General features: G+C 39.0%; 1 protein-coding gene across 1 annotated transcript in view; it reads left to right on the top strand.

Moving 5' to 3' along the window:
- ccdc88c (coiled-coil domain containing 88C) overlaps positions 1 to 11228 on the top strand; it is an 84433-nt gene extending 73205 nt beyond the window's left edge. Inside the window, exon 31 of the mRNA XM_041812474.1 lies at positions 4802 to 11228. Coding sequence (XP_041668408.1) covers positions 4802 to 5548 — 747 coding nt within the window. The 3' untranslated portion in view covers positions 5549 to 11228. The remainder of the gene's footprint in view (positions 1 to 4801) is intronic.
- Positions 11229 to 14604: the final 3376 nt, after the last annotated feature.

Here is a 14604-nt window from a genome sequence, read left to right as displayed (position 1 = left end):
TTCCCCAAACTTCTACTATTTATGAAGCTTTTTATTTCCACACACTTCAAACTGTTGCAGGTAAAGATAAACACAGTACAAAACACTTCTGGTTTGCACTTTTCAAAGTAAAAGTCCACTTTAGTCACTTGGAGACTCCCTTCCTATGTACATAATTCTTTTATTTTGAAAAGCTACAGGCATGCTTCCACTATACACTGAATCCAGTCACTTGACAGACAGAGCTTTGACAGCAGGGAGACAAAGCCAACATGCAGCAAACTTGTGCCTGGTATGAAAGCTGTTATGGCAGCAACAGCTGCAAGCAGCAAAACATACTGCCAGTCTGAAGCAGCAGTTACTATAGCAACGGCGAGGAGCACTAATGACGTCACAGCACCAGCACAGACCAAAACATGGTGGCCTCCTGGTGAATACATTAGCTCAAACTTATTGAAAATGCAGAAATCTAGGATATCAGTGAGTTTTTTAGTTCAATATACACATGAGAGATACAGATATCTATCCAACAAGATGAACTTAAGGTAGGGAAAGTTCCTGCTTTACATATAATTGAGTTTAAATAGGAGTAAGTTTTACTTTTTTTTAAAAGGCTGTAGGTTTTTTGGACCCAGTACTTAGCGTATATATTTGATTTTGGTTTGGCATCAGGGACCATCCAAGGAGAGAGTGCTGGCTTTTATTAGTATGGATAAGAATAGAAACGACAGAGTTTATGTTTATACAAGGCTGGCACTGTCTGGGAAAACATAAAGATCTAATGGAAAATCTAAAGTTATGCATTAAATCCACAAACAATCTGTCAGAAGCATAGCTTATCGTGCATTTGAGTTATATCAGTGGCTTCTCCAGATCTCTGACCTGACACAGCTTGACAAAATTCACTGTTATCAGCCAGATTCTTCTGTCTGTCTCTGAAACACACCAGAGCAAACATAAACAGGCTAGAAGCAGAAAGCTAGTACCTCATGACAGGGAAATATAGTTTAACATTTTATAAAACAGAAGTATGCTACACTGTCCAGGGACTCCTGCTGTACCCCCAACCAGGTGGTACTCATTCATCTGTTTGGTCAGTGAGGCTTAAGCCTTTCTTTACAGACACTTCATGGTTAGTTCACTTTCATTTCTTCATCTAATGTTGACTGCCATGGCTTAAACACTAAATCCTGACTATGTCTGCTGATGTGTCTGGAGGTTTCAAGTAGTACAGCTGCAGTGCTTGCAGTTTTCCTACTGTGTGTGTGAGGACATAGAGGAAGCAAGGAACTTTAATGAGCCCAAGCAATTCCACAGAACTTTACATAAACCTTTAAACTTCATAAAGTATGCACCCATGGCTGAAGTAACAAAAAATGGAATTAGGTCGAAATGAACTACATCAGAAAGGTCAATTCTGAGGTCAGGGCTGCGCTGTGCTCTGGGAGTGCTTCCAGTGGGCAACATTGCTCACAAAGTGCAACAAACCTGGTCCCCAGTGCCGGTGGAGTATGTGGAATATAGGGGAAACACCAAAATAAAAAAGAAAAATGCATCAGTAAAAAGCTAAATCATAATTTTAACCATCTGTATTGCATTGGCCCGAATTTTTACAAGCAGTGAACCTCTTAAATGAACAGCTTAGAGTGCAGTTTTTTATTTAAAAGACTTCCTAATCAAAATAAAAGGGGATCAGAGCTGGGCAGAGCATCTTTAGTCAAAATTTGTGCTGTGGGTTTGCACCGAGGGAAGTTTTTTGTAAACTAGGGTTGTTCCGATTCCGATACCAGTATCGGAAATACGTATGATACTGCTTAAGATGCAGGTATTGGTATCGGCAAGTACATGAGTTTATGGTTTGTTTAGCTTTTTGTTTTGCTTCGTGTAGCCATGCTAACTGTTAGTGCTATAAACTGAAAGTCAGTTCTTCTTTGCTGCTGGGCTACTGTTTTCAGAGCAGCATAGAAGAACCAAAGGACCCACTGCAGCAGAACAGAATGGTGACTGTGTGACAGTTTTCTTTGAATGTGGTCATTAAAATGCCTTCTAGACCGGCGCTGTCATACACAAGTAGTGACACAGTTTATCAAAAGTTAAATAACTTTTGAACCATAAATCTTTGCCTCTTACTTGTTTTTCCTCTTGAAGCTAGCCGTTGTGCTTTCCCATTGATGCTGTTGATGTCTTTGAATCTTTGCAGCAGCATTTTCAGCGAGCCTGGAACTCGTGTGACTTTTGGGGACTTTAATGATTAAATCCACACCAGTAAACCTGACATTACACGTCTTTTTATCCACTTTAATCGAATTATGATTATTTAATACCGCTAGCTTGAATGCTAAGTCGAATGCTAACCGCCATATTTGTTTGGGTCTGTCAGCCAGTTGCAGGCTGTTCCGTAATCATGTCGTGCTGCATGACTAGAGCATAAAGGAGAGAGAGAGCCTGTCATGCAGCCCCCTGTATTATTGTTATTTTAATATTTAGGAGTAAAACTCAATAACCAGCAGAAAAACAAAATTAGAGTGACAGAGTTGCTGCACATTATGATTCTATTTGTTTAGGCATGTCCTGTATCAAATATAGGTCTAAAATCATTTGCTAGTCTGAACAGTCAGTCCAGGAAGTTCACACTGGTATTTGATCAGTACTCTGTATCGGCTGATACCCAACACCTTGGTATCGGTATCAGGAAGGAAAAAATGGTATCAGAACATCCCTCAAAGTTACTACAGATAATGCTGTTATATCTGACAGGAAATATTTGACTCCCCTTGGGGGCTCTAGGGTCACTGGCAATGTCTGGCTGGTCTCTGGCTCCCTGGCAATAGATCTAACCTGTAGGTGTAATCAATACAAGGGTTTGTCTCAGCAATAATTTTAAAAACTGGGTCAGTTTTAAAAAGCTTATGTGACCAAATGACTCAAAATCAGCCACAAAGTGAGTAAAGATACTGTTATTGTCCATGCATTTCTCCATTGTGTCAACTCAGCTTGTGAACACACTTCTTGTAAACTGCATATGTCATATTATGACTTGATTACGTTTTCTTGCTTAGACACTGCTGGACTGGAAGCAATGTTACTGCAGACCAGCAAGGGACTGAGGGGTGAAGCCTCAGCATTACACGGGACAGCTGGCCCTAGAGCATTTGCTGTTGTGCTCTCTCCAGTTGGCCCAAATTAACATAATACCCTCTACTATGGCCCTTATGAGGTTCAATATAATCCGCCAGGGACACTTAACACGCCAGAACAGATCATAGCAGCCACATTATGAAATGATGAGCAACAGAAACTCGTTTTTGTTTCATTGTCCAAATATGAAGGTACTTTTTCTCAACTCTAACTAAAACTGTTAAATCTCTCTACAAATCAGATATTTCATTCCAGCCCGCCAGAGTCCAGACATGATGTCACCGTGGGAATATTACTCCAAGTGACTAAATATTGCACTTTTTATCAATCTGTTTGGTTCAAACAACATTAAAGAACATCAACACCCATAATAATTTTCATCAATGATCCTGCAGAGAGGGAGGCTTTCATACTTTCTTTAAAATACCATAATAAAGTATTGAACACAGGATGATTCAGATAAGTATGCAGAGTTTAAGTCAGTGTAATTAATCAATGTGACTAAAACGGATTCCCACCCTTGTATAAAAGGGTTTTGTTTCACAACGGCAGTAGACTCTGCACTCACATGTGCGTTCATTATTCATTCTGTCAGGGTTAATGAATTTTACTAATCTTGCTCACAAAGTGAATAATAGGAAGTGGTTAGAGATAGGAAATGAACTAAATTAAAAGTCATGTAAAATAGTGGTATGTGCCAAATAGAATCTCTTCTGCCACCTGGAACTGGTTTGCTTTTTTACAGCCTTCCACATCAAGCAAACAACCACCTAAAATGTCAAAAGTCTGACGCTATTAAAATCAGAAGCAGCACGAGTTTATTCCAGCATCTCAAACAGAGATAAAGCTGAGTAGAATAAATGAAAGAGTACAACATTTAGTGATTATGTACAAGGTTTTCTCGTGATATCAGTTGCCTGTCGAGGCTGCGCATGTGTCTCATTTCTTGTCGCTCTGGTGAGCTCGTAATAATTATGACAGACAAAGACTTTTCCAATCACATCCCTTAGTTTGCCCTTCCCAAACACTGTCTATGGGGGGTTTCTGAGATGATTGTGAGAGAAATCCCATACAACTTAGACCAGGGGTGTCCAAACTTTTCTAATTTGATGTCAATTAAGATATTCTTGGTGTTTGAGTGTGCTCATGTGGCTAATTAGTGGTTGACAAGGCAAATCACCAATCAATTTAAGGATTTTTGGGGAAGGGGGAGTCAGATTTCAGGAGGATCTGGTTGGCCCTGGCTACTACTGGCTACGCACCTGAAACTCTGTTGGTGCTGCTGTTTAGTGTAGTAATTACTTAGGGCATTATAACTCAAGATAACATTATTACTTTGGTTGCCAATATGTTTACCATTTATATTGTCTTCTTAGTGTAGTCACAAATTAATGAAACCATCACTTACTTCTTCTTGTCAAAATGTTTGTTTACAGAGTTAGCATGGTAGCACTGCCTTGTGCTGAAATGAAGAAGTACAATACAGTCAAGCAAAAGCTTCATGTTCTAATTTCATTTTATGTTCAAAAGTTGCTGCGGGCCAATTAAGAGTGGGCTGCGGTGCCACTTTTGGACCCCGGGGCATAGTTTGGACACCCCTGACTCAGACTGATGCAATATTACACAGTCTATCTGGGGTGTTAAGTTAGATCATTCTGTCTAAAATTATTTTTCTCATTTCCAGGTGTCAACAGGAAGTCGGGAGGACTTGATGACTGACTATTTCACCAGAAGTCCTGCCCCCTCTGGGCCAGCCAGTAGGGATCAGGTGACTCCGACCAACTATGTCACACCCACCGTACAGTCATCCAACCAGAGACCTGGCCAGAGCGTCAAACCCTCCCCTCGCCAGCCTGTGGGCCAATCCCCCGCCTCCAGCCAGTCTGTCACTCAAAGAACCGGTCAGTCACTGAGCAGAGCTTACAGCCTAGCTACAGCTGATTTACTGCGTTCAAATGGACCCGACAGTTTCCGTGGAAACGATGCTCAAACAGATGGGGTTGTTCGCAGACAAGGAGGAGGGGCTAATGGGAGGGAAAGACCTCTCTCTGCCCGTCTGGCTGGTCCGACCCATCAGCACGGAGATAGCAGCTTCCTGAACCCACCCATTCACCACTCGTCATCACTGAACCTTCAAACGGAGAGATACGCAGAGAGGGAGCGAGGGAGGGCTCGAGTCCCAGGAAACGGCCCGCACCATCACAGAGGAGAAGTCGCAATGGTGAGCCCTGTCAGAGCGGTGCCTGCCACGAGACAGGATGACGAGCACAATGAAGTGTCCAGGGACGGGCGAGCAGGTGACTCGTCCCAGCTGAAAAAGGAGAGTGAGAGAGTGAGATGCGGGTCTGTGGAGCGCCCAAAAAGCACACCGGCTTCTCCTGACCCGAACAATGACCCACAGACTGTGTGGTATGAGTACGGCTGTGTTTAAACACTGGAACTCTGGGTGTGGATGTGTCTAAAAACTAGATTCAGACTGGAGATTTACGGCACTGTGCTCTTGTTTTATGAACAAATACTCCAGAAATCTGTGGCTAAGCTTTGATCAGATACATCAACTGGAAATCGGTCTAATTCCTGGAAGACAAGGCCACATTTAATAACATCTCTGAGATCTGTTTGTGTTTGTTGGAAGAAACTTCTATACATTAACAAGCAGACTTTATTCCATAAACCACCTGCCTTTAAAGCGGATTAATAACAATCTCTAGCTACTTTAGCCTACATTTTTCTAAAGCTAAAGAGCAGAAAGGGATTTTACCTACAAACAAACAATACTTCCTCTGAATCCAAGGAACTTGTTTCATGTCACCGGTATTTCCCAAAACACCCATCTCTTGGAGGGTGATGCAATATGGATGTGAGCTCAATCACTGATGGTGTTTGTAAGGATTCAAACTTGAGCACCGTAACACTATGGATGGTCTCTGAGGACGCTGGAAATCATTGGCCTCTGCTAATTTATTTTCAACACTGTGATCCAGCTAGTAGCCTTAGCCCAAAGGAGGGTTGGATATGGTGTTGCAGCCACTGGAGATGTTTATTTCTTGTGAAGATTGCAGAAATGAGATAGAAGTTAAAATGTTAAATATCCTCTGGGAATCCAAAACATCCTAAATAAAGGCCGAGTCTATGAGCTGGAACTCTTTGGCTGCTGACCGACATGATGTTTATCCCTTGCTAATGTTTCCCCAAATGGCACCAATTTTGCAGAACTGTATGCCAAGAATTAGCCATCACCGAGAGAGGTGGTTGAACTGAAAGCGAAGGCGACCACAAGCGACTGAATGTATCAGATTTCTCCCCTGACATTAAAAACAAACACTGGAAAAGACAAAAGAGGAGGAAATGAAATGAAGCAAAGTGATAGAGGAAGAGAAGAAAAGGGTGCATGGATGTAGCAAGAGACAGATATAGTGACGGGACGACGATGAGATAAACATTACTCCTCCCGGTTAAATTACAGTCTTTCTCCCTCCATCTTTAGATCCTCTCCCAGCATGCAACACTCTGACACTTTACTGGAAACGTTGTGTATCCCAAGCCAACACTAGTTTCACAAACACTCATATATTTGATGTTATATACGGACACAGAGGCTTTGTCCTTGAGGAGGCTGGTTGTGGCTTTCATTCACACACACATGAAAACACACATCTTTGGGTGAACCACTTGGTTTTGGAGGAGTGTTTTGTGCACGCGAAGTTGGACGGTCAAAACATTGTAGAGAAAGAGAGATTTAGGCTGAATTCAGAGTCACTGTGATCTGCACCAGCTATGCTTAAGTTCATCCACAGCCTTGTTGATCACTGGAGGTGTTTAAACCAGCTGAGATAGTTCCAGTGTAGGCAGAAGGTGCTTTGACTGGAGTGAAAATTATGTTCCAGGGACAAATTTTGTTAGTTTGGACAAGAATTTGGCAGTGTTCATTTTTTAATATCATTGATCCTTCCTCAGATTTTACAGAGGTATGGTATTGTTCAAAAACCACATTGTAAAAGCACTTGCAGGTGTGCATGCGCAAGCTTGCCTCTACAGGCGTTTCATTCATTCCTTTAACGAATGCTTTCAGTCAAAATAAACCCAATGTGTTTTACAGATGCACTGGATTTATAGTTGAATCATTGTTTTAACACTTAACAAGTAAACGGCATCACATCAGGACAAGATTCTCTTTATTTTTCTTTTCTATCTATGGAACATATGTGATCTCCCCCAGCCCGGTGTCCCAAAGGTAAAATGAGAAATAAGAAGGCAAAATCTAACAGGTTTAAGAAATGTAACATAACATTTTGTACAACACCCAGACACGACATCCAGACACTTAATGTGAAGCTCGTAAAAAGTTTCAGACCACTTAAGCACCTAAACGGTCAGTGTATTTTCTGGTAGATCCATTTCCTGGTTGAAACCAGACCCAAAAACGGTAGAAATTGTTGTTCCATTTTTTTAGTTTTTGTTTTAGTTTTTGACCAAATATGTAAAAATATGTTTGTTTGTCTGACTGAGGGAAAACAAACTGCAACTGATATTTACTGTTCAATTGATATACTTTCATTTTACCTGCACTTATGAATGAAGCACATAGTCATATAATTGCATTTTAATCCAACTCTTACATAAGTTGGTTCAAATTTAAGAATTGCTACTAGACTTAAATTCACTGAAACTTTTTTAAAAATGCTGAAGGGAAGATGGAGAAAGCAAAAAGAATGACTTGTGCATCAATAATACCGATAGCCGTATTTGAAATGCAGAACTATTAGGCTCAAAGCTGTCAAACACGCGCCTTTAAAAAGCGCCACTTCTGTTTTCCTGCATCCAAAGAAAAAGTGCTAGGTGTCAGACTATTTACAAGTGCAGATGCATTGTGGAAACCCAGCATGCAATGCAATGCTGCACGATGCAATAATGACTGACACTCCTGTGCTGATAGGACACAATGATAAAAATGGACTTATGCATAGCTGGTGGATTTTCTCCTCTTGTAAAGTTTATGACTGAAAAGCAGTCACCAATTGTTCATTAGGTATCTTTTCTTATGCAAAGAACCAAATCATCCAAGTGGCCCTGGGTAATATCAGACTTTGGTGCTGACAAAGATATGTGGTAAAATGAGTCATATTTCCAACAAACTCAGAAGAACTTTAATTTGATTCCTTTTGCACTACAGGTCAAATAACAAAAAGCTTCTTTTGTCAGTCTGTATTTCATAAACATGGGCGTCGTCTCAATGATGTCACCCTCGGTTTCTGAAGAGGCGTTTTAAAGCCAAACAATGATGGTTACCATCTTGGAAAAGTTGTTTAAAACCACCTTCTGACTAACAATGCAGGCAAAGAGGTTGGCTTATAGCAGCTTTAGGCCTCCTGGCCAACAGCGAGATGAGAAACAGATGAATTATTAAAAATCCTTTTACATGCTGCATAAAGAAATGAGCAGAGGGAAAAAAGCTTTAATTGAACCAGGATGTAAACATGTTTATTTTTGCTGTAAAATGGGCTTCTAATATGGGACCTAATGGGAATTTCTTGGCTTTTGCACTGCCACATCAGCTTCATGTGTGACTGTACCTCTGGAAATTAGGGTAGAATTATATCACCAGTATAGAAAGGAAGTTTAGGGGTGTTTTAAGTGGGGTTATGAGAGGTACCTATCATTAAAAAGTGTGCTATGTTCAGCAGATAGTCTTCAGAGTTTCTGTTGTAACCAGACGGTATTCTGACAGAGAAAGTAAGTAGCATAAAAGTACAAAATCTGCAGTTTTAACAGTATCTCTTTCAAAATAACTTGATATTTCCCCCCCAAAAAATGTTCCCCCTTATTTAAAATAAAAGTATAAGTCAGGGGTGTCCAAACTTTTTCCAACGAGGGCATACGAAAATATATAAGGATGGTGGAGCCACTTTCATATGCCTCACCTTGAGGATACTAAAATTAGTAAAAACCAATCTTATGATGGTAAAAATATGCTTAGTGATTGGGTATGCTTAAAAAGATAGTTACTGGCTGACAAGGCAAATAGCCAACCATTTTAAGGATTTTAGGGAGGCCAATCAGATTTCAGGGGGCCCTGGTTGGCCCTGGCTACTACTGGCTGTGCCTCTGAAACACCATTGGTACTGCAATTAGCCTTTCCTTATCCATTAGGGCATTACAAGTTAAAATACTGTTATTATTTTGCTTGCCAGTATGTTTTCCATTTACAGTGCTGTCTTCATTTAGTCACAAAAAACCCAGATCAGTAAATTCTTCTTGTCAAAATGTTTGTTTACAGAATTAGCATGGAAGCACTGCCTTGTGCTGAAACCAAAAAGTACAGTACAACCAAGCACAGGCTTCATGTTCAAATGCAATATTTGACTTAACATTTACAGTTTGCTGCAGGCCAACCAAAAATGGATCGAGGGCCGCATTTGGTCCCCAGGCTATAGTTTGGACACTCCTGGTATAAGTTCAAATGCAGTGGCACTGTTCTTGTTATCAATTATAAAAGATGAAGCAGAGGGGCTCTACCACGAAAATAAAACATCATTATAAAAATTAATGAAACAAGTTAAATCATGCTTGTTTCACTGACTCATAGCTGTTACTTATTTCAGTAAAGGCGGGGCTTATTTTGACACTTAAATGTTTAAATTGGAAGTTTACCTGGACTTGCCAGGTGAATGTGACTTAAGCAGTTGTAACTAGTAGTTGCATTACATATTTTAATAGAATTTGCACGTTTAAATATGTTTTTTGTTTGCAGTATGCAGCAGCTTCGTCTGCAGCAGTACCCCAAACAGCAGCAGTTTGAGCAGCAGTGACTGTAATAGTGCACTCAAAATCGATGAGTACCTCATACGACCCCACTTTAAAAAACTGAACTATCCCTTTAAATTAATCTGCGGTTCATCCAAAGGTTTTTGACCCTCTAGGGAAATTTCTGCAGTGGAAACTTGGCTTAAGCACTCAGACTGTTGTCAGTCATGCACTTCATAAGTGCTACTATTATAATCAATAAATATTATAACTACACAGTCAGATGTACACCAAGTGATGGATTATTCCAGAGGCCCAAGGATGATTTAGGTGTTGATGTTTGGAGAGATTACCAACACTTGGTGTCCTGTTTAAAGCCGTCTCATTGGAGAGAGGAGGAGAAAGAGGAGCAGATGTATTGTATGTATCGACTGGAACTCAAAAGATGATGATGATGAGGAGGCAGAAGAAACACTGGAGTTGAGAAAATGAAGATTGATTGGAGTGTAATTCATCACCAACCTTTCAAACAACGAGCACATGTCAATATGCAAAGAGCTAAATTATTCTGTAACATTTGTACATGAGGTTAGATTTTATAAACTGGTCATAATATCAGAAAACTTTTGATGCTTTTTATAAAAATGGTCTGAAAATGTTCCTGTTGATACCAAAAAAGAAATCTAGATAATTTTGTTTAAACTGTTAAAAAAAAAAAAAACTCTGTGATTCCACTGTAAAAAGTAGATTTTTTTTTTTTTTAACACTTGGTAGCATTATCATGTTAGATGAAATGAGATGATGCATAACACTGTTAGACAAAGCTGTCTGCACTGCTTCACTTAAAAGCCCCATTTATGCTTCTGCATTGAAGCTATGCTGTAGGGTTGTGTTACCCTGAACCCTAATCCAGTACTGTGCAGCTATAATTTCTAATGCTTTACTATAGATGTCTTCAGCATGGATGTCCAGCGCATTCTGTGGCTGTGAGAGGGGCAGGGCACAGCTGTAGGCTAACTCTTCTGTTATTGCAGAGATCACCAGATTGTTGTTTGCAAGAACACCAAAATCATCAGTGGAACTCCAGTTTCCTTCATTCTCAGTGGACTAACAGGCTCTTTCCTTAAAACTTGATTTCCTCCTTTTCCTGTAGACTGAAGCATCATAATGCCCCCGACACAGATGAGTCTAAGAAACTGCAGATGGGCAGCACAGCGTCATTGGTGAGAAGTGAAAGCAGAAGTAGTGTGATGTCTTAGATGTTTCCTGCTGTAACTGGAACAACTGCTGCTGAGTTTCACTGACAGCTCTGCGTGGTGTGACTACTGTTAAAGACTTCCTGTTTAAAGGCTTGTAGTGTGATTCAGTAGAGGTTGATGTTATTAAACTTAAAAGATTTTTGATAATAAAGATTTATGAATTAAATTTTGCCAGCTGTGATTATGTTCTTTAAAGGGAAAGGTGTGTAGCACCACATTATGTAATAACGCCGCATTATGTAATAATTTAATAAATTTTTCATTAATTATGTAATAATGCCGCATTTTGAAAGCCACTAAGCGGTAAGGGTTAGGGCAAGGTAGTAGGGTATACCCTGGAGCCCACCTTAATCTCTAGGGTTAAGGTTAGGTGTTTAGTCTAGAGCCCTGAAGGTTAGGTTTAGGCATAAGTCACTAAACGGTTAGAGTTAAGGCAAGGTAGCTGAGTAGGGCATACCTTGGGGCCCACACTAAGTCCTATGGTTAGGGTTATTACATAATGTGGCGTTATGACATAATGTGGCGCTACAAGGTGCCATCTGAGAACTTAAATACACACTTTAAGATCAGGTGTTCTTTTTCAGTAACATGCCAGATAGAATGTTTCATTTGATATCACCTTCACAATTCTTGCATCCATTGAACTTGTGAGTTTTTGGAGAGTTTCTGCTTGAATTTCTTTGCAAGATGTCAGAATAGCATCCCAGAACTGCAGTTTTGATGTGAACTGCCTCCCACCCTCATAGATCTTTAGCTTGAAGATGCTCCGAAGGTTCTCAATAGGGTTGAGGTCAGGGGAGGATGGGGGCCACACCATGAGTTTCTCTCCTTTTATGCCCATAGCAGCCAATGACACAGAGGTATTCTTTACAGCATGAGATGGGGCATTATCATGCATGAAGATCATTTTGCTACAGAAGGCATAGTTCTTCTTTTTGTACCATGGAAGAAAGTGGTCAGTCAGAAACTCTATATACTTTGCCGAGGTCATTTTCACACCTTTAGGACCCTAAAGGGGCCTACCAGTTCTCTTCTCATGATTCCGGCCCAAAACATGACTCCGCCCCCTCCTTGCTGACATCACAGCCTTGTTGGGACATGGTGGCCGTCTACCAACCATCCACTGCTCCATCCATCTGGACCATCCAGGGTTGCACGGCACTCATCAGTAAACAAGACTGTTTGAAAATGAGTCTTCAAGTATTTCTGGGCCCACTGCAACCGTTTCTGCTAGTGAGCACTGGTTAGGGGTGGCTGAATAGTAGGTAATTATCACAGGTGTCTGAGATTGATTTCAGTGATCCAAAGAGCCCTGAGACACAATACCATCCATGAGTTTGATTGACAACAAAAAATTGAATGTTTATGAAACTAAAATCCAATTTGCATAATAATATGGAAAGTGGTGCAGTATATCCATTGCATCAGATATATTCCATATTCATCTGAGATGTTTTAGGTCTTTTCCTGAACAGCCTCAGCATGAGTTTCATCCATCAACAAGCTCCACCATTCTTCAGCTACGCCTGAGAGAGATTTTTTATTGAAAACAGATCACTGGCAATACTTGCTGCTGGTTACAGATGTGGTCATGATAGCTCACTTTTACATCATTCATGCTAGTATGTTTTATTTACAGTATGAATATAAACTCAGAATTAAATTTATGTTGTTATGTCTTTTCCCTCAAGTATTAAAACTCAGTTTGAGGTTAATGTAGAATATTTCCTCAATTGTGTAAAAGTATGTTCACATGCTGACATGCTCATAATGACAGACTGTGTGGCACAGTCATTTTCAAAGGAAGAAGGAAATTGCAACCAAAGCCTGAAAAACTTTTTTTTTTTTTTGGTCTAGTGCTGAAGTGTCTTTAACGTCACATCAACAGGGGAACCAGATCATAAGATCACTAAATGAGCAATGAAATGCCATCCTGCTGGTCTCTTCCTTAAATTGAAGCTTTTATTCAGAAATGTCATACAATACTTAAAATAAATCTTCTTTTATTTCCTAGTACACATGAAGGCATCATAAGCATCTGTACTTTACACAGAGAAGAGAGGAATATTACATGACCACATGCTGCCGACACTAGAACTATTACTATGTATGTGATGAAATAAATTAGTTTGACGTAAGTGAAAGTTGGAAAATCACCTTCAGACCGCAGAGAAATAACTGTTGAAACAGGAAATAGAGCTGGGAAATCTGAACCTCCCTCATTAACGTAACCCTGATACTGAGCAACCAATATGAAGACACTGACTTTCCCTCCTTTCTTGAATGGCGGTTGTTCTTCGCCCACAGCTTCAAGTCAGCTTCAGTCAAGTTAAATTTAGGAGTTTTAAAGTCTAAATAAGATTTAAAGCCAAATGTATCTGTTTAAAAGTTTTGATTATGAGATAAAAAAAAGTCACAATTATCAGATGAGTAGTAAAAAAAATGTGAGATTTCAATTCAAAATGATGAGAAAAAAAATCAGGAATTATGAAATTATGAAACAAAAAGTCAAATTTCTAAAATCACAGGTCAAAATTGAAGATTAATGATTTAAATACAGGGTTTAAAGTCATAATCATGTAAGGAAAAGGCCCAAAATGTCAGATTAAAGGCAAAATTATGTTAGAAAATGATGAAATTATAAGATTAAAAAATTGAACTGATGAGATTACAAGTAAGAAAAATATTGATAAGATTGAAAGTTCGTAAAAAGTCACAATTATCAGATATAAAGTTAAAACTAAAAGACAAAATGATGTGGAAAAAGTCACATTTATTAACGTCAAAAGTCCTCATTTAAGATAAATATTCCAGTTAAAGGATTACAGGTCATAACTATGCAAGAAAACATACAAAAAAATATTAAAATAAATGACCAATTATGGGAGAAAAGGTCAAATTCTAATATTGAAAATTTTGTTTTACGAGGCTAAAATTAAAATTTATAAGATAAAAATTCAATTATTAGACTAAAGTTAAATTTATGAGTTTAAAAGTTCTTACTATGAGAGAAAAAATCAGAAATACCAGAAAAAAAGTTTAAATTACAGCATTAAAGTGAAAATAAGGAAAGAAAAAGCTGAATTGCGAGATTAAGTCAAATTGGTAATATCAGAAGTCCAAATTTGAAATTAGTTAGTCAATAATGGGATTAAAAGTGATAATTATGTATGAAAAAGTAAAAAAAAATATGAGATAAAAAGTCTGTTTGGGGAAAATAATCGAGATAATGTGATGAAAAAAGGTAAAAATGGAACAATGAGAAACTAAGTTATAATGATGAGATTAAAAGTTACTTTTATGAGATTTTTCTGTTGCTTTAATTTGGTAATTTCGATTCAAGATTTCAGTATTAACTGATTTAGTTACGTTTATATATTTGCTTTTTGCTTTCCAACTTTTTACCGAAATGGGCTTCCGTATTTTTAAAACGTCAAAATTGACGTTTGAAATTGACGTTTGTTTTAAATAAGATAATGTTTCA

Source organism: Cheilinus undulatus, linkage group 18 (genome assembly GCF_018320785.1).
Source record: "Cheilinus undulatus linkage group 18, ASM1832078v1, whole genome shotgun sequence".
Lineage (NCBI taxonomy): Eukaryota > Metazoa > Chordata > Actinopteri > Labriformes > Labridae > Cheilinus > Cheilinus undulatus.
Note: the sequence above shows the minus strand (reverse complement) of the source record. Positions and strands in the feature narration are given on the sequence as shown.